Here is a 27,972-nt window from a genome sequence, read left to right as displayed (position 1 = left end):
CAGTGCAAGGGACACGGGGCGCAGACGCAGACACCCATGGTGCGGACACTCACAATGTGATCCGTGAGGATCTTTATTTACAAATGAGCTGAGGTGGGCTTCCCCTCACATTACAAAAATACACGGCCCGTACACACATGCACATGCACTCTCTCTCTCCCTCTCTCTCTCACACATACACACACACCCTTTGCGTCCATGAAGTCCTGGGGGCCAATCTGCAAGGGGGAAGGCTGCACAGGGGCCCTGCCCTGGGCTAAGGATCCAGGCTGCTCCTTCTCTTTAGATACAGGCAGAGGGGAGAAGAAATTACAAAAAAGTAGGAACTGTTTAGAAGTCAGGAAGGGGGGAAAAGTTCTGGAGACCAACCAAGGGCTCTCACACCAGAGCAACGCCGTTTCATCTCTCCTCACTCTTCCCTCCTGAGGTGCCTGAGGCTGGGACCCTCCCAGCCATTCCTGCAGCCACTCCAAGCCCTCAGAGGGCAGCAATGGCTTTGGCGGCCACCTGGCGGCCCAGAGGCAGGCTGAGGTCCGTGATGGCCAGAACCACCTTGGGGCTGGACATGGCTGACACCTTCACCAGCTCCGAGACCTGCCACAGACAGAACAACAGAGGCTCACCAGGTTCCTCAGGTGGTGCAGGGTCCCAGGAGGAAGGAGGCCCCACCCCGGTGCGGGTGCAGCGACGCCTGGGCCGCCTGGCGGTGGCCCGGGGTGAAGGGCACTCACGGTGGTGAAAGGCATGAACTGCAGGATGCTGCCTCGGCTGCCCTGCTCCAGGCAGTCCACGCACTCCTCCATGAACCACTGCACGAACTGCGTGTGGGGGCCGGCGGTGCGCGACCCCAGGATGGAGGAGATGAGCAGGAACAGGTTGGCTGTGCAGGACGGGAGAGCAAGAGGAGGCAGAGATCAGAGTCCAGGGGAAGGCAGGGGAGTAGAAGGGGGCGCCGAGACCCGCAGGCAGGAATGTCCAGGGGAAATAGAGGAAAACGGGGAGACACGGGAGCACTGGCGACAGGGAAGCAGGTGCAGTGGGGGAGGCGAGGCCTCTTCCAGCGGACGTGGCCCCTGCCTCCCTTAGGGAGAGGTTCAGGAGCAGCAGCGGGGGACTCACCCAGGACTCGGTTCAGAGGGTCCCTCATGTTGACCGTGTGGAGCTGGGAGGCCGAGAGGGAGCTGCTCATGGAGCGGTCAGCTGTGGGGAGGAGCGCAGGGACGCTGAGGAGACGGCCACTGCACTCACTGGTGGCTCTGCCAGTGGCAGCCCCCCCCAACTCGGGGATCAGCTGATCCCTGCAGAGCCCAGAGAAGACCCTCAGACCAGAGTCCAGAGGAGCTCTGAATGCGGACATCCCCATGAGGAGGACCGCCGGGGCCGGGGCCCAGCCTCCGGGCTGCACCAGGACTCAGCTCTCAATTCTCACACCCCATCTGCAGGTGAGGACATGGGGGCTCAGCCTCGCTAAGCAACAAGCCGCGGTCACGGGGCTTGTAGGTGGCAGGCCCAGTATCTCTCCTCCTCTCACACGTGCACTTGGACCCCGAAGTCCCCAAAAAGCCTCAGAGAAATTTCTATTCTCAGGAAAGAGAAATGGCACCGAAGAGGCCTTAGGGGAAGGGGGCGTGGAAGCCAGGCTGGGCCGGTGCTCCGCGGGCAGGAAGAGTGGGGAGCAGCCCCAGTCCCAGCTGGGCCTGCTCCAGACCACAGGGTGTGTTTTGGGGGAAGGAAGGAAGCACAGAGCTGATGAGTCAATGGCACAGACTGTACTGAGGCAGCTGTGGCCATACCTGCGTGGTTTGTCACCCCCCAACCCTGTGGTGAAAGGGAGGGACCAGGGAAGAACCAGCCAGCGGAGCCTGTGGCTGCGTCTGTGCATGCGCGGCTCTCGGGGCCGGGGGGGGGGGGGGGGCTGGCAAAGGCAGCCCCTCTACTCACTGGGGCTCGAAAGGATATTGGCGTCATCCTCATTGGAGCTCAGCAGTCGCATCAGCTTCGACGGCTGCGTGTCGTCCAAGGGGAAGAGGCTGCTGTAGTCCTGAGGGGCAGTCACTGTTTCACAACCTGAGCCCCAGACTTCTGGGTATCAGCGAGGACTCGACGCAGAGAAGAGCCACCTGCCCACAGCCCACACGGCCTCGGGCCTCTGCCCTCACCGCCTTGGGGCGGACCTCACCAGCTTCTCTTACTAAGGGCAGTCTGGGGGGCCACGTGAGCTACCCCTCCAGCCTGTGCCCACCCAGGCCCAAATACAGCTGCACCAAGGGCAGGAGCCATGCCTGAGGCCCTCAGCCAGGGAAGGCGCCTCTCACCAGCAAACGCCTGGAAATGTCTGCTGGATGAAATGGGAACGCGCGAGCAAGGGGCCGCTACCTCGATGTCTTCCCGGTGTCTCTTCTTCTGGCGGGAGGACGCCTGTCCCTTGTGGGAAGAGTAGGAACTCAGAGCACACCACACGGCGAGCCTGGCCAAGGGTTCCAGGAAAAGTGGAACAATTAGAGGGGCCCAAAAGGGGGTTTCTGGTCCACGCTGATCAGGCCCCATCTGCCCAGCTTCCCGGGGCGGGCCCAGGCGGGACTGCCTGAGGCCCAGGGAGAGGGAGCCCGGCAGGCTCTGGAGAAAGTCCTACTTGGCCAGCGCGGTGCCAGGGGGATCCATGAGGCTGTGCCACTTGGAGGAGTCGGTAAGCAGGCCGGGCAGGATGTGGCCCAGCAGGACCAGGGTCACCTGCTGCATGTCCAGGCAGAAGATGGAGTAGAGCAGCTCCACAGCCCGCAGCGTGTGCTCCTTCCGCGTCTCCTTCAGCAGCTCCTGGAGGGCAGGGCAGAGGCCAGGGCTCCGGTGCTGCTCCTGCTCCTCCCAACTCACAGCCTCTGGCCAGAGCGACAGCCAACGGGCAGCTCCTTGAGGCCAGGACCCACGAAGCTAGCCACAGCGGCCCCCGGGCCAGGCCGGAGTCTGGCCTGGTCAGGTGTTTGTGCAGCCTCCTCCAACCCTGCAGCCCGGCCCTGGCTCCCCGCCATCCCAGCCAAGTACCTTAATGAGGTTGTTGCAGAACCAGTAGACGCCCCCCATGTGCAGCAGGGTGTCAAAGATGTGGATGGAGCGGCTGTCCACCCAGCCCTTCTCCAGCACCTTGGCAAACATGTCTGTCAGCACCTCCTTGATGGGTCGCTTGGGGGGCAGCAGGTTCCAGTAGGGCATCGTGTCGACCCCAGTGGACGGGAACTTGATCTGCGTGGCGGTCTGCTGCAGCACGTCAGCACACATGTGCTCCAAAATGGAGTTCATGATCACCACCCTGTGCAAGGGGAGGACCTGAGGTTCAGGTGCCTTGGTGGGAAGGGGAGGACACACCCAGGCCAGACTTCCCCTGGACCTGGGTTGTGGAAGTGTTCCCGGGGAACGGGGCCTCATTCGGTGGGGCAGCAGGAGACAACCCCCAGCAGAGCTGGCAGGGCTCTACCTGCTGGGCACGAAGCCCTTAAAGGGCCCAGTGCAGGGCCTTCCCTCTGTTCTGCGGCTCCAGCGCTATATTCCTGTTCCTCTCCCTCTCCAACCTCCCCTCACCCCAGGCCTGGGCGCTGCCAACCCTCTGACATAAATAAATACAATCACTTCCCCTTGGGCCCAGTGCTTGAGGGGGTCCCCGCCCAGCCTTGGCCTCCTCCCAAAGCAAACTGTTACTTCCAGGAGAGGCCCCAGCGCTGCCCCACGAGATTCTTCCCGGCCCTTGGTAGCTGGGCAAATCTCAGTGTGTATCCAGGAATCTTCTTGTGTGAGTCTGACTATGACTGCAAACCTGGGGCTGAGAGCCAACTGTTCCTGGAATGCTGGGTGGTGCTGGAAAAGCAGCTGGGGCTTCCAGGGTCGCTTCTCCCACCTGTACCAGGGAGCCCTGGATTTCCCACTATTCCTCACCCAGACAGGGACTGGTGTGGGGTGCTCAGGGTCAATTATGTCACAGCCAAAGTGCCATTACTTTTGGGAGGACAATGAGGGAAGAAAGGAAAAAAGGTGGAGACAAAGAGAAAACAAAAGATTTTTTTTTTTATTTGAAAGGCAGAGTTGGAGAGGAGAGACAGAGCTCTTCCCGCTGATTTATTCCCCAAACGGTTGCAAGAGCCAATGCTGGGCCAGGCCAAAGCCAGGAGCCAAGAGCTTCTTCCAGGTCTCCCACATGGGTGCAGGGCTCCAAATACTTAGGCCATCTTCGGCTAATGGATTTTCCCAGGTGCATTAGCAGGGAGCTGAATTGAAAGTGGAGCAGCCAGGACTCGAACCAGCACCCATATGGGTTGCTGGCATTGCAAGCAGCAAATTAACCTGCTTTGGCACAACACTGGCCCCAAAGATGTGATTTTACAGACCCTCCCCAAACCTCACTTTAGCTAAACGTTGCTACTTTTCCTTTATAAAATATCCTCAATGGCTACCCTGCCAGTCATCACTTAGAACTGATGGGGGGGGGGGGGAAGGCTGGCGTTGTGGTACAGCAAGTTAAAGTGCTGATTGTGACGCACCCCACATTGGAGGCCAGTTCAGGTCCTCACTGCTCCACTTCAGATCCAGTTTCCTGTTGATCTGGGAAGGCAACAAAAGATGGCCCAAGTCCTTGGGCCCCTACCACCCACGGGGGAGACCCAGATGGACTTCCTGGTTCCTGGCTTCTGCTTGGCCCAGTCCCAGCTGTTGGGGACACTTGGGGAGTCAACCAATAGATAGAAGACATCTCTGACTCTCCCTCTCTCTCTCTCCTTCTCTCTGTCACTCTGCCTTTCAAATTAATAAATAAATATTTATTTAAAATTTTATTTTAAAAATATATTTATTCATGTATTCACCAACAAACTGATGTGTTGGTAAACATCTGTGCTCTTAGCACAACTTCACAACAGAGATGGAAGAAACCCAGTGTCCACGGCTGGACGAACGGGTAAGCAGCATTTGGACACATGTGCACAGTGGAGGATTGATTAGTCAGCCTTAGGAGGAAGGAAATCCTGTCACGTGCAGCATGGATCAACTCTGAGGACATTATGAGCAGCGAAATAAGACAGTCATGAAAAGACAGATATTGCCTAATTCCAGTGATAGGAGGCATCTAAAGGAGTCAGATCTACAGAGACAGACGCACATGCTGTTGATGAAGAGGGGGAGTTCCAGACCTGCCAGGTGAGAAGATTTTGGAGCTGTCTCACAATAACACACTTAACACAACTGTGCTGCGCCGGAAAGAGGGTTAAGATGTACGTTACATGTTTTTTGCCAGAATTTTTTTTTTAATTTTTAATTTTATCTTTTTGACAGGCAGAGTGGACAGTGAGAGAGAGAGACAGAGAGAAAGGTCTTCCTTTTTGCGTTGGTTCACCCCCCAATTGGCCGCTCCAGTGGCGTGCTGCGGCCAGCACACCACGCTGATCTGAAGCCAGGAGCCAGGTGCTTCTCCTGGTCTCCCATGGGGTGCAGCACCCAAGCACCTGGGCCGTCCTCCACTGCACTCCCAGGCCACAGCAGAGAGCTGGCCTGGAAGAGGGGCAACCGGGACAGAATCCGGTGCCCTGACAGGGACTAGAACCCAGTGTGCCGGCACCGCAGGCAGAGGATTAGCCTAGTGAGCCACGGTGCCAGCCTTTTGCCAGAATTTTAAAATAACTTGTTGGCTGGGTGAATGAACCAACACCATCAAACTCAACACAGCTGAAGTCACCAGGAACAAGACAGGAAATCCCAAAGGACGACTGGGGTTGGGGGCTGCCCACAGGCCTACAGCTGGGCTCATGGTTCCTAGAGAGCAAGGCCACTCAGACAGACCCTCTGCACCCTGGTGAGCGAGTCCCTGGAACTCGAGACCTCTGAGGGCAGGAATCCTACTGCATTTCTGGCACACAGCAGCGCTGGTGATAAACACTCACGACAAGAGACACACACTACGTGGTCCAGAGTCACAGGATGAACATGCGACAACACTGAGCGGCAGCCACACCACCCTGGACACCTTGAACTCATCTAATCTCAGGAGCTGGGCAGCATAGGCCTGGTTCAGATTCTGATGGGTGGCAGAAGAAATGTGAGTGAGCGGGCGAGCCAGGAAGTGACCAAGCAAGTAGCGTACTGGGGAAGGTGAGGGGACACTGGCTCCTGGAGGTGCCGCCTTTTTGGGACACATCTGTGGGGAGGGGTCGGGGTCGGTACTGACCTCTCGTTGTAGAACTGCAGGGTGTTCTCACTGTACAGCGGCCCCGCCAGCTGTCGGATCATCTGCAGCGACTTCTCCCGCTCATCCAGGCCCAGCATCCGGACGTGGGCCACAAGCCAAGCCACAGCACACACCGCCAGGCTGCACACTTTGCCCTTGATGTTATCGGTGATTTTCTGGGGGCAGGGACAAGAGTGACTAGGCTACTATCTCCCCTTCCCTGGGGCATCTGTGGGCTGGGGCAGGGGGAGGTAGGCCCGAGGCCACATTCCCACACTGAACACCTCTCCCCAACAGGTTGGATTTTCCCAGTGCTACCTGGGAGGGAAGCAATGGCTAACACTATGATTCCAGGACGCTCAACACCACACAGGAGCTCCTGGATCATGGGTCTTGTTGTTTGCAGTAAATATGACAAGCCAACAGTGTCGGGCTTAGTGTCCTGGGAAGACAGAGGTTGCTAGAAAGGCGGGGCTACCTGGATGGACTCAAAGGCGAGCACCCCATTCTCCCAGGCATTGAGGATTTCCAAGATGGCCGCTGAAATGCTGAGGCAGGCTTCGTGCCACTTCATCTGCCTACAGAGGGTGGGGAGGAGGGAAAAGTCACCGTGGGGAGCACAGATGGGCTTGCGGGAGAAGGGCTTGGCCCTGCCCCTCCTCCCTCCGTGCAGTGGCGCCCGGGCACTAACACCAGCTTCATCTCTGAGGAATTGTTGAGCAGGGCCACCAGCGACTCCACTTTGGTGGAATCGGGTCGGAAGCAGGGGTGGTCAGGGTTCAGGATCTTGCCCTCCTCGGGCATGCACGTCTGCATCCAAGTCTCAAAGAATGGCACCTCTGCTCCTGGGCTTGACTCGGACAGAATCACCTGGGAGGGGGCAGAGAGGAGCAGAGTGTGGAGGGTGCAGCGCCTGCCCGAGCTGGGCCAAGACTACACCCCAACTGCCTGTCAAACTGCAGTTCCCGGGGCCGGCACTGTGGTGAAGCTGCCGCCTGCAGTGCCGGCATCCCATATGGGCGCCGGTTCTAGTCCCGGCTGCTCCACTTCTGATCCAGCTCTCTGCCATGGGAAAGCAGCGGAAGATGGCCCAGGTCCTTGGGCCCCTGCACCTGCATAGGAAGACCTGGAGGAAGCTCCTGGCTCCTGGTTTCAATCCGTGCGGCTCAAGCTGTTGCAGCCAATTGGGGAGTGAACCAGCGGAGGGAAGACCTCTCTCTCTCTACCTCTCTGTAACTCTGCCTTTCAAATAAATAAATAAATCTTAAAAAATAAATAAATAAATTTAGGGGCCCCCGCTGTGGCATAGCAGGTAAAGCTGCCGCCTACAGTGTCAGCATCCCATATGGGTGCTGGTTTGAGACCCAGCTGCTCCACTTCCGATCCAGCTCTCTGTTATGGCCTGGGAGGGCGGTGAAAGATGGCCCAAATCCTTGGGCCCCTGAGCCCATGTGGGAGACCCAGGGGAGGCTCCTGGCTTCGGATCGGCACAGCTCCGGCCGATGCAGCCAATTGGGGAGTGAACCGGCGGATGCAAGACCTCTCTCTCTCTCTCTGCCTCACCTTCTCTCTCTGTGTAACTCTGACTTTCAAGTAAATAAATAAATATTTTTAAGAAATAAATAAATAAATTTAGAAACCTGCAGTTCCCTTCCAACCCTGAAGAACTACAGACCAACTGGTCTGAGGGAGGCAGACAGGGGACTGTGCTGCCACCTAGCGGTCCTTGTAGGATGTGGATGTGACTGAGAAGTCCACTGGCTTTGCCCAAGGTGGGCACCTGCTTTCTGAGGCCAGCAGAACTGGCCTGGGAGACTGACTGAGGTGGGGGATGGCAGGGTTATGGGTCGTTCCCCTCTCCTTTTTCCCACTCACCTCCGAACCATAGGTCTGGGCCACGTGGCACAGCATGAGGAAGGAGATGTCGAACAGCAAGGCACGCACTGAGGCTGCTTTGGCTGTGAGAGGATAAAAAGGCTGACAGCTCAGCCTACGGCAAGGGCCCAAAGCCCCTGGCTGAGTCGCAAGATCGGGATTTGCCTCAAGGAAGGTCAGGGATTGAGTGGCTCCTTCAAAGCCAAGGCTCAGAATCCTTTTCTTGAGTCTCAAGGGACATCATTCCTTCCTTGGAGTCAAAGACTTCCCCCTAATGCCCAGCTGAACCATAAAGATGGGCAGGAAGGCAACAACAGGACAGTTTTAGAAATTTTTCCCAACACCGCCCTCTTTAAGTCAGTCATGGCTTGGGAGGAAACAGCCTTCCCAGGGTGAGCCGAGGTGCCCCTCCCTCCCCTGCCTTCTCCCTCCACTGGCAGATCCAGTGCCAATGGGATCTGCCGCTGACTTACTGCTTTCTCCATTGCCATGCGTTGTGAACTCATTCAACTCGTTCAAACTGCGGAAGGAATGGAGACAGCTGGCATCAACCAGGGAAGAGCTGAGCAACCATCAGATACAAGGGGCTGCACACGCTCAGAGAGGCGGTCACTAGAATCGGAATCACGACTAAGCCCAAAACAGGGCAGGCACTGCGAGGCAGCGGTGAAGCCTCAGCTTGGAACGCCCACACCCCACACTGGAGTGTCTGGGATCCAGGCCCATCTCTGCTTCTGATCCAGCTTCCTGCTAACACGAAGCCTGGGGGGCAGCAGATGACGCCCTAAGTACCTGGGTCCCCCATGGGAGACCCGGATGGAATTCCTAGCTCCTGTCTTCAGTCTGGCCCAGTCCCAGTTGCTGTGGACATCTGCAGAGTGAGCCAGTGAATGGAAGATCTTTCTTTATCTCTCACCTTCTCTCTCACTCTGCCTTTCAAAAAAAAAAAAAAAAAAAAACTTCTTAAAAATTTGCAAACAGGGGTCGGCGCTTTGGCACAGCGGGTTAAGGCCCTGGCCTGAGGCTCTGGCATCCCATATGGGCGCCGGTTCAAGGCCCAGCTGCTCCACTTCTGATCCAGCTCTCTGCTGTGGCCTGGGAAAGCAGTAGAAGATGGCCCAAGTTTTTGGGCACCTGCACCCGCGTGGGAGACCCAGAGGAGGCTCCTGGCTCCTGGCTCCTGGCTTCGGATCGGCTCAGCTCCAGCCGTTGCAGCCATCTGAGGAGTGAACCAGCAGACAAAAAACCTTTCTCTTTGCCTCTCCTTCTCTCTCTGTGGAACTCTTTCAAATAAATGAATAAATCTTTTTAAAATTGTAAATAAACATCACTGCTACAGAAAAAAATAATTATTTCTATTATTTTTTTCTCCTACCTGTCATTAAAAGAGTTCCAAAGCCTAGAGACTGGCTCCCTGAATGTGACAATGATCTCTGTCAAATTCCAAGTCAACCAACACAAGCAGGAGAACTGAGAGGCTCTCATTAGCGGCTGGACACTCACAGAACCCACCATGCCTCCTGTTCACTGCCTCATCACCTTATCACCACCTCCACCTAACCCTCCGCTCAAGAGAAAAAGGCATTCTGGGTCAAGATCGCTCCAGCAAGGTCTCCAGCTGGGATGTTCCACCCTGGCCAGTGCATCTCTGACCTGGGAGACCTGTCCAAGGTGCCTCACTGCCACTCTGCTAACTCCTCCCTCACACATGGCCTCCCCACCAATCAGGAGCTCAGTTCCCCTCACTTGATAAATTTCCGGGCGAAGGATTTAAGCTTTCCAGTGGCAGCAGCAGCAGCCAGCAGCAGGTCCAGACTCTTCCCAGACAGCATGTGGCCCAGGACTCCCAGCAGCCCCTCTGGAGACTTGGAGTGGTCTGCATCCATCGTCTGGGGACAGGACAGGAAATCAAGTCCCAAAGAACACTGTGGAACCCCCCAGACACAGTGCAGCCACCTTTTCTCTCGCTGCATGTCTCCACTGACCGGTACACCCCAATCTACAATTTCGACTCCATCTTTCTGACCCCCATCTGGAAAATCACTCCTAAAATCCATCCATCCCTCTCAGTCACACTGGCACGAAGGTGGGAGCTTGTCTACTGTCTTCACACAAGGTGGCAACAGTGAAAGCCCCAACCACAGCACCTGGCCCGCAAGCAAAACCCAATAAAACCTCAGCTTTCAGGGGGAGCTGCGCCCGCTTTCCCCCTCTCTCTACTTCCAGAGCAAACTATGTGAGAAAACCGGACAAGAGGGGCCGATGCTGTGGCACGGTAGGCTAAGCCTCTGCCTCCAGTGCCAACATCTCACATGGGCGCCGGTTCAGTTCTAGCCCCAGCTGTTCCTCTTCCGATTGAGCTCTCTGCTATGGCCTGGGAAAGCCATAGAAGTGGGAGACCTGGAGAAAGCTCCTGGTTCCTAGCTTTGGATTGGCCCAGCTCCAGCTGTTGCGGCCATTTGGGGAGTGAACCAGAGGATGGAAGACCTTTCTTTCTGTCTCTCCCTCTATCTGTCTGTAACTCTACCCTTCAAAGAAACAAATAAAATCTTAAAAAAAAAAAAAAAAAAAAGAAGAAGAAGAAGAAGAAAAGAAAAAGAAAACCAGACAAGAGAGAGCCCTGCAGCCCTGGTTACTTATTTGGAAGTACAGGGACTGGACAGGGAAAGACAAGACTCTGGTGGCAAGAGACGGGCACACTGACCTTGAGGATGTTTGTGACAGTGGGCTCTGCCCGCAGGATCAGCCCGGGGTTGGGCTGGATGTTGGCATTTTCTCCTGACTTCAGCTGAGGTGCCTGCTCCCGGTCTTCAGTGCTGTGGTCAAGAAAAGGGAAGAGGAACGTGATTTCATGATTTCATGACACTCCCTAGTCCAACTGCAGAAGCAACCCCTGGGAACCTTTTTTCTTTTTCTTTTTTTTAAAGATTTTATATATTTACTTGAAAGAATTATAGAGAGAGAGAAGGAGAGGCAGAGAGAGAGAGAGGTCTTCCATCCACTGGTTCACTCCCCAGTTGGCCACAACGGCCAGAGGTGCGCTGATCTGAAGCCAGGAGCCTCCTCCAGGTCTCCCACTCGGGTGCAGGGGCCCAAAGACCTGAGCCATCTTCCACTGCCCTCCCAGGCCTCAGCAGAGAGCTGGATCAGAAATGAAGCAGCCGAGACTTAAACCAGCGCCCATATGGGACGCCGGCACCACAGGCAGCTGCTCCACCCACTACGCCACAGTGCCGGCCCCACCCCTGGGAACCTTTAACAGCCTCTGGGGTTGGGTGAAGCTTGAGAAAGCAATTCAGTACTGCGACTGCCTCAATTAGTCATTAGCCATTGAGTCTTTTTTGAAAATTTACTGAAGGTTAACGGAAGATCTGGGATTCTGATTCTATCACACTGGAAGGTATGGGTTAAAAAGTAGCAACTAGGGCTGGCTGGCGCTGTGGTATAGAGGGTAAAGCTGCCACCTGCAGTGCCAGCATCCCATATGGCACTGGTTCGAGTCCTAGCTGCTCCACTTCCAATCCAGCTCTCTGCTATGGCCTGGGAAAGCAGTAGAAGATGGCCCAAGTCCTTGGGCCCCTGCACCCACATGGGAAATCCAGAAGGAATTCCTGGCTCCTGGCTCTGAATCGGCCCAGCTCTAGCCATTGCAGCCATCTGGGGAATGAACCAGCGGGTGGAAGACTTCTTTCTGTCTCTGCCTCTGTCTCTGCCTCTGTGACTCTGCCTTTCAAATAAATAAATAAATGTTAAAAAAAAAAAAGTAGCGACTGAGAGAACCAAACCGTATGTTAAAGAACTGAGTTTGGTCTGTCCCTTCCTGTCCCCTGTCCCCTCGTGGCATGGTCCCAGTCATTTGCAACCCAAACTTTAGACAGGAGTGGGAGAGGCAGCAGCAGCCCAGTCAACAGGAGACAGAAAAGCCCGGGGCTCTTGGGGTAGCCTGCATGAGCTCACACTTACCGCTTAGCTGTAAGGCTGTTGACACTGGCTTCAGACAGAAGCCCCTGCTTGCTACATTCTGTGAGCAGGAAGTTTGTACAATCACAGCTGTGAGGGAAAATGATGATGAGACAACGGCGCGCACAGCTGGGAGTTTACAGGGAAGGGTTTTGAGGATGAGGACAATTTGGAGGGAAGGGAACAGAGATCTCGGTTCGCAGCAACTACAGGGCTGCTGCTTCCTGCCCCTGCCAAGGGGAGCCAACAAGGAGACAGTGTCCCCAGAGGCTTATCTGGCATAGCCAGCAAGCTAAGAGCCCGGAACACCTTCCAGGAGCGCAGGGCTTGAGCAGGGCGCTCATACTTGCAGCGCTGGTCAGCTTTGTCCAACAGCGGGGTGAGCTTCAGCAGGAACTCAAAAGCAGAGTGGACATCCTCAGTGAAGTCCTACAAAGGGTCAGAAACTTCCACCGGGGTTCTGGGTCCCCTGCTCCTCCCACAGCCCACAAGGCAGTCATGCAAGGCCATCCTGTTGGATGCAGGGGCATGCTGTAGGTCCTGCCTGCCACCGACTCCAAGGACTGGATCGGAGAAGGAAGGGGCATCGGTATTTCCCTCAGGCGACCTTGCCTGCTGGAGGGGACAGCCTGCCTGCTGCCGGGAGCCAGGCCACATATGGCAGGACTCACACAGGGCTCCAATGCTCTCACACACTTGCTGTCTTCTGAACACAAGCACAGACTGCCCGACCAGGGTCTGAACGGCCTCCCCTGCCCTTGTTTCTCCAGCGTAGAAATGCCCTCACCTGCTCCACACCCCACCCCATTTCTCCAACTCACCTTGTCCCCATGACAGTATTTCTTCAGCTTCACCAACACCTGCGGAATCTAGGGCACAAGGTAAGGGAGAAACAGGAAGATCAGTCTCACCTATTATGAAACGCCCCCCTCCGGCCCCTGCTCCGGGCAGCGGGACAGGAGTGCTCCTGACTGGAAGTGACGACTTCCTTCCAGGCCAGTCAGAAAGCTGGGGGGCGCCCAAGGGCCTGATGCCCCTCAACCCACAGGACACAGGAACCACCCACTTCTGCCAGCTCCACAAGGAAATGCCATGCACAGAAGTGGGGGAGCCCAGCTTCCAGGACGACCGGGGCCTACTTCCCTGGATCTGGGAACTGCCCAGCACCAAGCTGGCTGAGCATCAAGCTAAACAACACCCCTTGTTGAGAAGCCAGAGTCCTGCCAAGTGGACTACATACAGCCCTGGGGCTTTCAGAGATCATCAGTGGGAACCAGTGCTGGGGCCCCTGCAGGCCGGCACGAAGCCAACACGGGCGAGAGGGCCAGGGCCCAGGTGTCTGCTTGCCCCGAGACTCATCCAGGCTCCAGGTACCTTGAGGAAGGTGAAAGCTGTCCACTTGAGTTCCTCTGTGCCCTCAGGGGACTCGATGAGCCCCACAAAGCAGGCTTTCCAGATCTCCAGCACAAAAAGAGGGGTGGGGATATGCTGTGGAAAGTCAAGAGTGAGGCCTAAGAGGGTGCCCCGCACCCCTTCATCCTTCTCAGGCTCCAGGGGCTAGGCCGGGTCAGAGACTGCAGGGCAGGGCTGCTCCCCAGCTCTGGTGCTGAGAACCAGGGAGGTCAGAAGACAGAACCATGCATGATTGGCAGCCCCTTTCCACCAGACACAGGAGACTCCTCCCCCTGCTCTGACCTGCCCGCCCACCTCGGGTAAGGGCGGCCACCCGGCCCCTCCCACCTGCATGCGTTTCACCATCATGAGCTGCTCCACCAGGGGCTGCGTCTCGCCTGTCAGGTTCATGGTGCCCTCGAGCAGGACCACCGCGTGGACTGTGGGGAAGCCAGTCTTGTGCAGCTGCTCCGAGTGCACAGACAGCATTGTGGGGATGCTGAGGGGACAGCGTTTGGGGAACAAAGGTGAGAATGAAGGGGATAGGAGTGGGCACTGTAACCTCACCCAAGCCCCAGGACACATCCTCCCTCTTCCCCACCATCATCCTGGGAGCCGGCTACCTCCTAATGAGTGTGCCACACTGTTCAGCCTGGCTCTGGAGCTGGGGGTTGCTGAGATTGGCCAGGATCTCCCCAAGCTTCAAGAGAGAGTGCTCAATGGCAGTCCAGGAGGCTGGAGAGGAACAGGAAATGCACAAACTTGATAGGCAACAGAGGGCCTGGTTCCACGTCTTTGGCACCCTGGGCCCACAAAACCACGCAGGGAGGCTTCCCCTGAGGATGACATGGAGGCCAGGGGCCGAAGGGCAGCATGCACTGTGTGTGCAAGGGGACAGCTACTGAGCGCTGAAGGTCCTAGAAACCACGCCAAAAAGCCTGACTCCCATGGGACACCCCAGCTGACTGCAGAGACCATATGGGCAGTAGCAGAGGGCAGCACGCAGCGTGTAGAGTCCCTGGCTGGATCAGGGAGGCCAGCCACAAATCACCTCACGAGACAGCCCAGCTGAAAGGCCAGCCAGCCTGGCATGGCCCTCTCTCTCCACTCAAGTCGCCTGGTTCCCAGACTGCCATCCCTGTCCGCCACCTCTACTCTGGGCCCTGCCCTCGGCTCCCCATTTTGGGAAGATGCCCCCTCACACACAACTCCCACCATCCTTCAAGTCCCTGCTCAAGCCTCAGTTCCTTTAACAAGTTACCCAACTGCTTGCTCTAACCCACTAATCTCTCTAAAGGCCAGCACTCATGGTCTCTACCACATTACTTAGCACTTAATTATAAATCACTTATCCTAGTTACAACTCCAGAGGGTCAAATGGTGAATAACAGCAGCAACTAGCCCATTAACCATGTAGCACGAGGGGAAGAAAAAGACAAGACCCGAGATGCATCAGAATCAGGGACTCATCCACTCTGCGGCCAGCAGGCACTCATCCATTCTCCAGTCAGGCCAGAAGTGGTCAAGCACAACCCCGCTTTACATAGTGATTATCTTTCCAGACTTTTCACAAACACTAAACTGCACTTAGAGAATAAAGACACTACTCCTATAGGAAGCTCCCCAGTCAGGTCCTGAGGATTTGGGTGTCACCCGTTTTAGCGTTCTTGCTACTGGGGAACAAGACAGCCTTAGGTGGCCCCAAGCCGCCTTGGCTCCCGAGCAAGACTGTGGCCTTACGACCCCATCGCCGGAAACAGCCTTTCCCTCCACCAGCTGATCTGTCTGTTCTCAGGCTCCGAAGGGTCCAACATTTAACATCTGAACCCGAGTCAAGAGGTGTATGGCATCGCAGGCTGGCACTGCTGTTTAAAGGGACAAGAGTCATTTGCCTCCAGACAAGGAGCGACGTGGAGACAAACGTAAGAACAGATGATGTGCCTGTCTCGTCCTCAAGTTTCCTGCAGGTGTGGGGCGTAGTGGACTCGCTCCCACTAGCACATATTCCTCCTGAGGGCAGGGCCTGCCACATGCTGCTTTGGTAGCCCCCCGCCCCCACACCCAGCTCCTGGCAGAGCGCTGGGATACAACAATGCTCTGTAAATACCTGTTGGTTGACTGGCTCGGGTGCCACCCTGCCCAAGTCCCTGGGATGTATGCAATGCTTATGGGGAGAGAAAAAAGGAAGTGGGATGGTTTCAGATCCAGCTGGAAAGAAGTGGGATGTCAGCCTGACTCTCCCCTAACAATTGAAGGGCCAGCTACAGGGCACAGGAATCAGGGGACATACAGGCCTCCTCGAGTTTGGCGATGTGCAGCAGGGCCCGGTTCTTGGTGCTGCTGAGGGTCTTCTCCAGGCGTTGCAGGCACATGGCAAGCTGCTTCTCTCCGGGGCCTGTGCCTGCCTCCAGGCCCTCCTGGAGCCGCTCCGCAGAGGCTGCCGTACAGCGCAGCAGCCAGTGGAGGGCGCTGAGGAGGGCTCGGCACAGTCCAACGCACTCCTCGGCTTTGCCATGACAGCTACCGGGAAAGGATGCAAAATCTGTCTCTGCCCCCAGGGCTGAAATCCGACCCTGGCACTCCCCTACTAGGAAAGAGAGCAGGGAGGATAGCACAGCCCCAAGGAGGACATCTATCCAGTTGGTGGCCCCCAGACAAGATTTAAAATGCGCTATTCCGAGTAGAGAAGAGGCATTTTGTCCTAAGAGAATAAATAGAAAAGGACGAGGATTATGGGTAGGGATGGGCAAGTGAAAAGAAGAAAGGTGGGGCCCTGCCAGGCTGGTCTGAGTCTATGGGGTGGGGGGGGGGGACCTCTCCTTTGCACTGGGAGAATGCTGGGCCCTTGAGCCCCCTGCCCTTACCTCAAACGGTCACAAAACATGTCCAGGATGTCCAGCAGAGCCTGGACACACAGGTCCCGGGAAAAGTCATCAAACTGTGGGAAGAACAGTGGAGATGCTGGCCTGGGTCTTACCTGGGACGCAGATGTTACATTCGGGACTCCTGTGCCCCCAGACACAGCATCCTGTCAGCACTAGGAATCGGCTCCTACATGCCATGCTCACTTCCCAGGGGAAGGCCAGGAATGTGGCCAGAGGCATCATGCACTGCCTGTCCAGCCTCAGCGAGGTCGCCTGACCAGAGCAGCCAAGGAAGTGGGGCTTGGCAGTCATCCCCTGCCCCCCAGCTAGCTCAGGAGCGGCAGTGATCCTACCTTACTGATAGCCGTGAGGACAGAGGAGTAGGACACCATCTGAGGAAAGGAAGAAAAACAGTGATCAGACCATTGGTCTCCCACAGCTGAGAGGAACAAACAGTGACATCTGATGTTGCCTCAGCTCTCCTGAAACCTCAGCCCCGTGGAGAGGCCCTCCCTGATCCATCAGGAAAGAAACGACACTATGCACTGTCTTTGTTCCTGTGCCTGACCGGCTCACTGCATAAAACAGCATCAGCGTAAGCCCACGGATGAATCTGGGGCTACTCAAAGGTGTCAGGTGGGAATGGGCACTTAGTCTAGTGGTAAGATGCCCATGTCTCACACTGGAGGACCTCGGCGTGATTCCGACTCTGGCTCCTGACTCCAGCTTCCTGCTAATGTAGACCCCTGGAGGCAACAGTGATGGCTCAAATAACGGGGTTCCTGCCACCCATGTGGGAGAAATGGATTGAGCTTCCAACTTCTGGCTTCAGCCTGGCCCAGTCCTAGCCCTCCCCCACGCCCATTTTGGGCATTTAAGGGGTGAACCAGTGAATACATAAATAATTTTTTAAAAGGTGCCAAGTCATTCATTGTCTACAATAAGTCTGACTACCAATGGGCAGAAGAATGGGCAAGAGTGAGGCTATGGGCACTGATTTGAGTCCCAACTGCTCGGCTTCCGATCTAGCTCTCTGCTATGGCCTGAGAAAGCAGTAGAAGATGGCCCAAACCCTTGGCCCCTGCACCCGCATGGGAGACTCAAAGGAAGCTCCTGCCTCTTGGCTTCCAATTGGCCCAGCTCTGGCCATTGTAGCCATTTGGGGAGTGAACCAGCAGATAGAAGACTCTCTTCTCTCTCTCTCTCTCTCTCTCTCTCTCCCTGCCTCTCTGTAACTCTACCTTTCAAAGTAAATAAATAAGTAAATAAATCTTAAAAAAAAAAAGTGAGGCTATGTTACTTAATTCCTCCAACTCTGTCACTAACAGCGATTTATTTGGGCAAGAACTAAAGACAAACATTTCTTGGTGCTGCAGAAGCGGCACTTGCACTGAGACAGGCAGTGAGCCTCACTACAGACACTCTCACTCACACTCTGGGCCTGCTCCTCTAGGACTCGTTAGGACAGCTTCCCGGAGCAACCTCAGCCTCCCACCTGCAGCTGAAATCTGTGCTCCAAATGGTGCCTGCACCCATCACTACCCAGGGGTACAGGCTGCCTCCACCAAATAGGTAGTTCTCTGAGAACAAGGGTGCCTCTGTTCAGTGACTGCCACAGTCTAGGCATTTGTAGAATGACTAAATGAGGGCCGGCGCCGTGGCTCAATAGGCTAATCCTCCACCTTGCGGCGCCAGCACACCGGGTTCTAGTCCCGGTCGGGGCGCCGGATTCTGTCCCGGTTGCCCCTCTTCCAGGCCAGCTCTCTGCTATGGCCAGGGAGTGCAGTGGAGGATGGCCCAGGTGCTTGGGCCCTGCACCCCATGGGAGACCAGGAAAAGCACCTGGATCCTGGCTCCTGCCATCGGATCAGCGCGGTGCGCCGGCTGCAGCGGCGGCCATTGGAGGGTGAACCAACGGCAAAGGAAGACCTTTCTCTCTCTGTCTCTCTCTCACTGTCCACTCTGCCTGTCAAAAAAAAAAAAAAAAAAAAAAAAGAATGACTAAATGAAAACACACCCTTAGACCCTTAGAGTACTATCTCCTAAAGTTGCTTCCAAAGCTATGCTGTCAACAGGGAAACCACTGGAACACACGTGGCTGTTGGGGTTAATTACAAGTTAAATAAAACTAAAAATCCGGTTCTTCAGTCATAGTAGCCTCATTCCAAGTGCTCGTGGCTGCTGGCTGCTGTATCAGCACAGACACAAAACACTTCCAGTGCAGGAAGTTCTAGTGGACTACGCTGTTCCAAAGGTTCCCAACTATGTTGAGAAACGTTACCTATCTACAGCCATGTGCATGTGCACACACACACAAACTTGAAAACCTAGGTTTTAATGTGTATATATGGAGCTCTCATTGCAACACAACTGGTTAAGCCACCTGCGATGCCAGCATTCCATAGCAGCATCTGTTCTAGTCCCAGCTGCTCCTTTTCTGATCCAGCTCCCTGCTAATGTGCCTGGGAGGGCAACAGAAGATGGCCCAAGTGCACGGGCCTCAGCCAATGATGTGGGAGACCTGGATGGAGTTCCAGGCTCCTTGCTTCAGCTTGGCCCAGTCCTGACCATTATGGCCATCTGAGGCATGAACCATGGGAGGGAAGATCTCTCTCCCCTCCCCACACCTCCCGGTCTGTGTGTGTGTGTTTCCTTCTCTCTGTTGCTCTGCCTTTCAAAATAAATCTTTAACAAAAAATACGGAGCTTGGGCCGGCACCGTGGCTCACTTGGTTAATCCTCTGCCTGTGGCACCAGCATCCCATATGGGTGCTGGGTTCTAGTCCCGGTTGCTCCTCTTCCAGTCCAGCTCTCTGCTGTGGCCCAGGAGAGCAGTAGAGGATGGCCCAAGTACTTAGTCTTTGCACCTACATGGGAGACCAGGAGGAAGCACCTGCCTCCTGGCTTCGGATCAGCACAGCACAGGCCGTAGTAGCCATTTGGGGAGTGAACCAATGGAGGGAAGACCTTTGTCTCTCTCTCTGTCTATGACTCTACCTGTCAAAAAAAAAAAAAAAAAAAAAAAAAAAAGGACAGGGCTGACGCTGTGGTGTAGCGGGTGAGGCCACCACAGGCAATGCCAGCATCCCTTATGGGCACTGGTTCAGGTCCCGGACACGGTCAGGGTAGTCATCTGCCTCATGGAGCAGAAACTTGCAAAGATTTACCGAGAAAGCTAAGCCAGCCTCGGTAACCCGAGCACAGTGATCATCTTCCCACCTGTAATTCCTCTATCACCTGAACACACTGCTCCCTGTTGAGACAGGAGTGGGACACACAGAGGTCTCAAAGAAAATCCATGTTCAGAACCACCTTCAGCAGGACACACTGCGAAGCCAACGCTGGTGTCTGACAGTGCTCGGGAAGCTGGGAGCCTGCCTGGGCAGGATGACCACAACATCCCAGGCGAGTGTTTGTTTATTTATAACTGACATCCCCATAGCAAGAGCTTGGCAGAGGACTGAGCCTTACTGGATACCAACCTGTAGGGGGAGCTGAATGTTCTCACTAAAAATAGACCCCAAACTACCAGGGGAGAAAGCCCCAATTCTGTAGGTCCTGAGAGATATTGTTAGTCCAAATGGATTTATGGTCTTCCAATTGTGAATACAGTTCAGTGAGTGTCTGCTAACTGTATCAAGAAAGCATTGCTACTCCAGGGACCTAAAAATACTTTCCACCTGGTAAACTGTTTTTCACTGCAGGATTTAACCTGGTCCAGTCTTAATAATTCAATCAACATGGAAGCTCTGAACCACAGGCGCCTGAGACTGGAACTGTCAGTGTGGCCGCTGCACACGTGGCTGCCCCGCGTGACCCTGCAGCTGCTCTCTAATCCCCTCCGTTCTTCTTCATATCCAACACCTCCAACTACTCCAAAGTGCCCTCTCTACGCACAACACCGAACCAAAGGGCCTCTTGACTCTGAGTAATTCAGTAATTCTGCACAGCACCTGATGGCGCACAAAGCCCTTTCACGTGCAGTTCTGTCACCTTCTTCTTGTCTTTCCCATCAGTGTTCAGACAAATCAAGATTATTCTATTTTTAAAAGAGCTTCCCGCAGACCCCACATTTCCATTCAAGCACCTGCTGCTCTTCGCAGGCAGCTCTCTACACCCCCACCTTCACACTGCAACCCGCATCAATGACAATGACTTCTGTCCCGACCACCCCATGAATCCATTCATTAAGGTCATCAACAAACTTTGAAAAAAAAAAAAAAGTCTTTTTTTTTTTTAAAGATTTTATTTATTTATTTGAGAGGCAGAGTTACAGAGAGAGAAAGAGAAGTCCTCCAACTGCTGGTTCACTCCCCAAATAGCCCAAAACAGCCAGAGCTGGGCTGATCTGAAGCCAGGAGCTTCCTCCGGGTCTTCCACATGGGTGTAGGGGCCTGAACATTTGGGCCATCTGAACATTTGGGCCATCTTCCGTTACTTTCCCAGGCCATAGCAGAGAGCTGGATCAGAAGAGGACCAGGTGGGACATGAACTAGCACCCATATGGGATGCCGGCACTGCAGGCAGAGGCTTAGCCTACTACACCACAGTGCCAGCCCCCATCAACAAACTCTTGATGGTGATCTGAGTGGATCCCCATCCTACCCGACTGCTGGCAGCATCCGGCACATGAAACACTCCCTCATTCCCTCCTCTCTCCCTTCAGCTGCTCCTGCACCGAGCTCTCACTTCTCTCATCCCTTCTTTTCAGGCTCCTGTGAGGCTTTCCTTTCCCACGCACGTTCCCTAACTGTGGCAGGCTCCTCAGGAATCTGACTCGGGGCACCTCTGCTCACTCTCTGGGCCATCTCGATTGCCGTGTGCAGCTGATGGCCTCCACACCAACAGTTCCAGGCCAGCCTTCTCTTCAGCGTCCCTGACACGTATGCTCAACAGCCCATGGACTATCCTCTCTCTGACAGTCCACACAGGCACCTCAAAGGCCAAAATCAACATGCCATCCTCACCTGCGTTCCAACCCTAACAGCCCTATACTGCTTCCAGTGTCTTCTTCCTAGTCCATCAGCCATCTAGTGTCCAAGCCAGAAAGCCAGGCATTATCAGTGCCTTCTTCCCCTCCCCTCATTCAGCCAATCACCAAATCCTCTCCATGCTACTTACTAAATTATTCCTGAACTCCTCTTGTTTTCTGCTGCCACTTCCTAGTTTATGCTAGTATCATTTCACACCTAAATTACTGCAACAGCCTAAAGTCAGGGGCCACACAACTACAACTCACAAGCCAAATCTGGCTCATCAGAGTTTTTGTTAATAAGGTTATATTAGATGCAGCAATGTCACTGATTATATACTGTCTACTTACGGTTTCTATATTATTTACATACTATCTGCTTTGGGGCTATAATGACGAAAAGTGGAAGCAGAGACCATACAGTCTGAAAAGCTGCGAAGCTGGTATTTACAGTCAGCTCTCCATATCCATAGAGCCCACATCCACAGATTCAACCAACTGGGGGTCAAAAATATTGGGGCGTGGCCAACACTGAGGTGCAACAGGTCAAGCCACTGCTCGTGACACAATATCCCATATCAGGGTGCTAGTTCAAGTCCCAGCTGCTCTATCTCTGATCTAACTTCCTACTAACATGCTTGCAAAGGCAGAAGATGGCCCAAGTGCTTAGGCGTCTGACACCCACATAGGAGACCCAGAAGGAGATCCTGGCTCCTGACTTCGGCCTGACCCAGCTCCAGATGTTGCAGGCATTTAGGGAGTGAACCAGTGGATGGAAGATCTCTCCCTCTTTATTTTGCAGTCTTCCAGATAAATAAAAATGAATTACTAAACATATACAAAAAGCCGTAATTATAATCTAAGAATTTTTTTGAATATTTATTCATCTGAAAGTCAGAGTTACACAGAGAGAGGAGGAGAGGCAGAGAGAGGGAGATATCTTCCATCCGCTGGTTCACTCCCCAGTTGGCCGCAATGGCTGGAGCTGCGCTGATCTGAAGCAAGGAACCAGGAGCTTCTTCCAGGTCTCTCACAAGGGTGCAGGGACCAAAAGGCTTGGCCCTCTTGTATTGCTTTCCCAGGCCATAGCAGAGAGCTGGATTGGAAGAGGAGCAGCTGGAACTCGAACCGGCACCCATATAGGATGCCAGCACTGCACCCACTATGTCACAGCACTGGCCCCCTAATAATGTTATAAAAAAGTTACCGATGGGGCCAGCGCTGTGTCACGGCAGATTAATGCCCTGGCCTGAAGTGCTGGCATCCCATATGGGCGCCGGTTTGAGACCCGGCTGCTCCACTTCTAATTCAGCTCTCTGCTATGGCCTGAGAAAGCAGTGGAGGATGGCCCAAGTCCTTGGGCCCCTGCACCCACGTGGGAGACCTGGAAGAAGCTCCTGGCTTTGGATCAGTGCAGCTCTGGCTGTTGCAGCCAACTGGATAGTGAACCATCAGATGGAAGACCTCTCTCTCTCTCTCTCTCTCTCGGTTGAGAGATCTCTCTCTCTCTAACTCTTTCAAATAAATAAATAAATCTTTAATAAAAAAAAAAAAAAGTTACCTAGGGGATGGCACTGTGACATAGCAGGTAAAGCTGCCACCTGCAGAGCCGGCATCCCCTATGGGCACTGGTTCGAGTCCTGGCTGCTCCACTTCCAATCCAGTACTCTGCTATCGCCTGGGAAAGCAGCAGAAGATGGCTCAAGTGCTTGGGCCCCTGCACCCACTTGGGAGATCTGGAGGAAGTTCCTGGCTCCTGGCTTTAGATCAGTGCAGCTTCAGCCATTGCAGCCATCTGGGGGAGCAAACCAGCGGATGGAAGACCTCTCTTTCTCTACTTCTGCCTCTCTGCAACTCTGCCTTTCAAATAAATAAATGAATCTTTAAAAAAAAAAAAAAGAAGTATCTAGGGGCTGGACATTTAGCCTAGCATTTAAGACACCAATTAAGATGCCCCTATAGAGGCTGGTGTTGTGGTATAGCAGGTTAAGCCATCACCTGAAATGTCAACATCCCATATGGGCACCAGTTTTAGTCCTGACTGCTCTGCTTCCAATCCACCTCCCTACTAATGTGCCTGGGAAAGTACTTGGACCACCACCAACCACATGTGAGACCTGGAAAAAGCTCCTGGCTCCTGGCTTCGGCCCTGCCCAGCCCCAGCCATTGCAGTCAGCTGAGGAGTGAACCAGTGGATGGACAATCTCTCTGTTTCTCCCTCTCTCTGCGTAATTCTGACTTTTCAATTAAGTAAACCTTTAAAAATTAGATACAATAAAATACTACTAAAACATTATTTATCTCTTCACTCTCATTCTCTCACAGTTGTACAATAGAGTGTCCCTGAGGTTCTAAGACATGTGATGACAGGACTAAAAGTGTCAACAACTGAAATATCTATATACTCAGTCATGAATGTTTTCCAAAAGACCAACCCATGATGCTACAAAAATCATGCAGCCATAAGAGATCTATTCAAAGTTCAAGAGAAAGACCAATGGATTGTAATATGACAAAGTATAAAAAGTTCCCTGCCGGGGTATCACACAACCTGCTGAATTTTAGTACAGTATCAAAGATGAATATCCGGCCAGCGCCGCAGCTCACTAGGCTAATCCTCCGCCTTGCGGCGCCGGCACACCAGTTCTACTCCCAGTCGGGGCACCAGATTCTGTCCCGGTTGCCCCTCTTTCAGGCCAACTCTCTGCTGTGGCCAGGGAGTGCAGTGGAGGATGGCCCAAGTGCTTGGGCCCTGCACCCCATGGGAGACCAGGAGAAGCACCTTGCTCCTGCCATTGGATCAGCGTGGTGCGCTGGCCCCAGCACGCCGGCCGCGGCGGCCATTGGAGGGTGAACCAACGGCAAAGGAAGACCTTTCTCTCTGTCTCTATCTCGCACTGTCCACTCTGCCTTCAAAAAAAAAAAAAAAAAAAAAAACACACACACACACAAAGATGAATATCCATGGTTATCTGAAAGGCTTATTAAAATACTGCTGCATCGGGGCTGGAATTGTGGCACAGTGTGTTAAGCTACTGCTTGCGACACCAGCGTCCCATATGAGAGTGCTGGTCTGAGTCCTGATGCTTTGCTTCTGATCAAGCTTCCTGCTAATGACCCTGGGAACACAGCAAAAGATGGCCCAAGTACATTTTGGTCCCTGCTACCCAAGAGGGAGACCCAGATGAAGTTCCTGGTTCCTGGCTTTGGCTTGGCCTCACCATAGCTATTGTGGCTATGTGAGGAGTGAACCAGTGGATGGAATAAATCATTTAAGGAATAAACCAGTTGTGGCGGCAGCTTAACCCATTATGCCACAACACCGGCCCCGATTTGTGTTACTTTTAAATGAATCATAATTCCCAGTTTTAGTTTCTAAGATGGTAAATATGGATAGATATCATAAACATAAAAAGAAGTTCTGGGGGCCAGTGCTTGGCATAGCGGGTAAAAGCAGTGCCAGCATCCCATATGGGCACCAGTTCTAGTCCTGGCTGCTCATTTCCGATCCAGCTCTCAGGTTATAGCCTGGGAAAGCAGAAGATGGCCCAAATCCTTGGGCTCCTGCATCCCTGTGGGAGACCCAGAAGAAGCTCCTGGCTCCCTGGCTTCAGATTGGCCCAGCTCCAGCCGTTGAGGCCATTTGGGGGTTGAACCATGGATGGAAGACTCATCTTGCTCGCTCTCTCTAAAACTTTGCCTTTTAAATAAATAAATAAATCTTTTTTAAAAAAAAGTGAAGAAGTTCTGTGTCTCAAATTTTTAACAGTGTAAAGGGATCCAAGCCTTGAAACGTAAGTTTCACATTTCTAAAGCATTAGAAATTGCCAGAATACGTGAAAACTTGGACTTCCACTTAACTTTTATTTCCTCATTTTAAATTGCATGCACTATCATTGGTACACCAGTCTGAAATAGTGTTGAAAAATTAATTACCTGTTATACTTGTGGTTTAGAATCTATTTGTAGATTAGAGTTGAAATGGATTTAATCCATTCTTAAAGCTGTATGCATTTTTCTAAACAGAAACAACTATCTGCAATATGGTTTTCATAATGACTAAAAATCAACTGTAACTTTTATCATTAGCAGCTGAGCACATTTATATAGCAATGCACAAATACAGGAATGAGTGTTTCGTAAATTCCAGTAAGCTGTTGCCATTAGCATAATTTTGTGTTGTACAATTAAATTACATCTCTAATTCTAGATAATAATCACTGGTTAACAATAAAGTGCCAGAAACTAAAAACAGCGTCCAGGGGTCCTGTCAGCAAAACTGCTGCTGCAGCCATACTTAATCATTTCAGTTCCTAATCAACGTCACACACTTTTATCTCTGCTTGGCGTGCTCTCATCTGCCTGAATAACCCCTACTCAGCTTTCAGATTTGGGTAAAACATCACTTCTTTCAGAAACCCTCTCCTGACTGCCCAGACTGGATTAGATGTCCCTTCCATGTTCTCTCACAGTACCTATACTCTATTCTTTAAAAATAAATTAGAAGACTTATTGTACTCATTTGAAACACAGAGGGAGAGGCAGAAAGAGAAAGATCCTCCATCTTCTTGCTCACTCTTCAGATGACAACAAGGGAGCCTGGAACTCTATCTGGGTCTCCCATCTGGGTGACTTGAGCCATCTTGCACTGCTTCCTCAGATACGTTATTGGAAGGACTTCAACCTGTGCTCGATATGGGATGCCAAGCTAACAGGCAGCAGCTTAACCTGCTGACCCAACAGGGAGCCCCCGTACTCTGTTCTAACCCTTATCATAAACCCATCAAGTGACTGCTGCTTTACAAGTCTGTATGAATGTCACCCATTAAATTCCTGTGTACCAGGAACAGGTCGTGTTTACAGCTTTTTCCTCAGAGCCTAGCACTGTCTGGTACTAAAAGCACTGACAGAATAAGCAAATGAAATACCCATCACAACAGATGAAGTATTCTTATTTTTACAAGAAAACTGAGCTCAAAGAAGCAATCTGTTCAAACAGTTCATGTAGAAAGTGTAAGTTCAGGGGCTGGCACCATGGAATAGCAGGTAAAGCCACTGCATGCAGTGCCGGCATCCCATGTGGGCACCGGTTTATGTCTGGCTGCTCCACTTCCACTCCAGCTTCCTACTAATGAGCCTAAGGAAACGGTAAAAGACGGCCCAAGTCCTTGGACCCCTGCACCCAAGTGGAGACCCGGAAGAAGCTCCTGGCTCCTGGCTTCTGATCAGCACAGCTCTGGCTGTTGCAGCCACTGAGGAGTGAACCAGCGGATGGAAGACCTCTCTCTCTTTCTCTCTCCCTCCCTCTCTCTTCCTCTCTGTAACTCTGCCTTTCAAATAAACAAATAAATCTTTAAAAAAAAAAAAAAAAAAAAAAACTAAGTTGACAACTGCACTCCAGGTCATTCACCCCCAAAATCATTCCTTGGGGAAGAAGTGGTTTACCTGGGAACTAATAGCATACTTCAGGTAGGACAGGATGAGCGGATTGGGGGAAGGTCCAATCATGGCCTGCTCCAGCAGTGCTTCTGTAAAAGGAACAACAAAGTAAGGCTGGGTGGTTCCGACTTCCCTGGGCTCATCCCTCCCACCCTTCCTTCCACTTCACTTGAGACCTGCCAGGTTGAGAATGTCCCAGGTGGCTCCTTTGGGAAAGAATTTCTTCATGTTGATAGCCCACTGGTAGTCACTCCATCGTTCCTTCCAGGCTTGCAAAATGGCTTGCTTCAGGTTGACCACCTTCATGCCTTCACTCTGAGGCGGCGGCCCGTAGAGAGCAGCTTTGAGGTTGCAGAAATGGAGCTAAAGAGGAGATAAGTTTCAGGGAAAGAGAACAGCCGCGGGCAGAGCTCCACAGAATGGAGACGGGAACCGATTGAAGCGAGGAGCAGGAAATAAAAAAGGGGAAGGGACAAGGTGGAGATCCTGTCAGACCCGTCCCTCCTAATCCATCCCTTCTTGGACTGGGGCACGAGGAAGAGAGTGTCAAACGGGCTAATACAAACACTAAAGAGGGTAGCAAAGGGTTAAGCCAGTTCCAATGGCCAATTACTCCCCGAGCCCTGGCGGCGTCCCTCGGCCTCTGCTACCCCACGTTCAGCTTTCTCCCCCACCCCCACTTCCACCATCTTCCCCAACCCTGAAATTATAATTCCCTATTTCCTTTTCATCTTCCACCTCCCTAAATTTAAACCTACCGGACAGTCGAGCTCTAGACCCTAGGGAGCGCCATTTTGGCACTTATCAAAGAGCCCAATTCTTATTGGCTGAGGGTAACAAATACGAACCAGTAGAGATACGGCAAGTCCCGCCACGGTGCCTTCTGGGAGTTGTAGTTCCTTGTACTGAAGTCGTATTTGCCATGGAAAGGAAGCTAAGGGACTACTTGTCAGGCCGCATTATTTATCTCCTTTTAAGAAGGATATCCAGGCGTTGAGGCACTACAGCGTCTCAGAGGCACGGGGTGTGTGGGGGGCTTGAAAAGCTGCTTGCAACTGGGCGTCGCCCAATGACGTCACTGCCGACCAGGCCCTTCCATCCTATTCCGACACCCTTTCCTTACCCTCTAGTTAGTAGGCAGGGTGTGGCGTTTCTCTTCCCTGGTCTTTTATTTTCCCCCGCTACTGAGCTCTTGGAGCTGTGAGACTTTTCATTTCCACACCTGCATCCCACAGGCGACACTGAGGCCGGTTAGTGGCACACACATCA

At 53.2% G+C, this 27,972-nt stretch overlaps 1 protein-coding gene and 1 non-coding gene across 3 annotated transcripts; both read right to left on the bottom strand.

The window, feature by feature from the left end:
• Window positions 1–55: 55 nt before the first annotated feature.
• On the bottom strand, window positions 56–27,771 carry MED24 (mediator complex subunit 24). Of its 2 annotated transcripts, none has more exons than XM_008271429.5 (26): window positions 27,552–27,771; window positions 26,880–27,066; window positions 26,710–26,792; window positions 16,647–16,685; window positions 16,294–16,367; window positions 15,720–15,949; window positions 14,053–14,164; window positions 13,778–13,928; window positions 13,412–13,525; window positions 12,859–12,906; window positions 12,384–12,466; window positions 12,041–12,127; window positions 10,782–10,893; window positions 9,824–9,966; window positions 8,551–8,597; window positions 8,078–8,160; window positions 6,894–7,072; window positions 6,681–6,780; window positions 6,203–6,378; window positions 3,040–3,304; window positions 2,633–2,814; window positions 2,377–2,467; window positions 1,942–2,041; window positions 1,120–1,200; window positions 732–880; window positions 56–594 (listed from the first exon to the last, which is right to left on the bottom strand). In XM_008271429.5, the coding sequence occupies exons 2-26, from the start codon at window positions 27,007–27,009 to the stop codon at window positions 478–480; spliced, it is 2,976 nt and encodes a 991-aa protein (XP_008269651.1). In that variant the 5' UTR covers window positions 27,010–27,066; window positions 27,552–27,771; the 3' UTR covers window positions 56–477. The 2 variants fall into 2 exon arrangements, with proteins under 2 accessions (XP_008269651.1, XP_069916843.1); XM_070060742.2 differs by lacking the exon at window positions 27,552–27,771 and adding an exon at window positions 27,462–27,547.
• Window positions 8,238–8,337, bottom strand: LOC127484547 (small nucleolar RNA SNORD124). The gene has a single exon (XR_007911609.1). It is a non-coding gene; the product is annotated as a small nucleolar RNA SNORD124 (small nucleolar RNA).
• Window positions 27,772–27,972: the final 201 nt, after the last annotated feature.

The sequence above is a fragment of the Oryctolagus cuniculus genome, chromosome 17 (genome assembly GCF_051225735.1).
Source record: "Oryctolagus cuniculus isolate XC-2025 breed Fujian yellow rabbit chromosome 17, ASM5122573v1, whole genome shotgun sequence".
NCBI classification, from domain to species: Eukaryota; Metazoa; Chordata; class Mammalia; order Lagomorpha; family Leporidae; genus Oryctolagus; species Oryctolagus cuniculus.
This window is presented reverse-complemented; position numbering and strand designations above follow the sequence as displayed.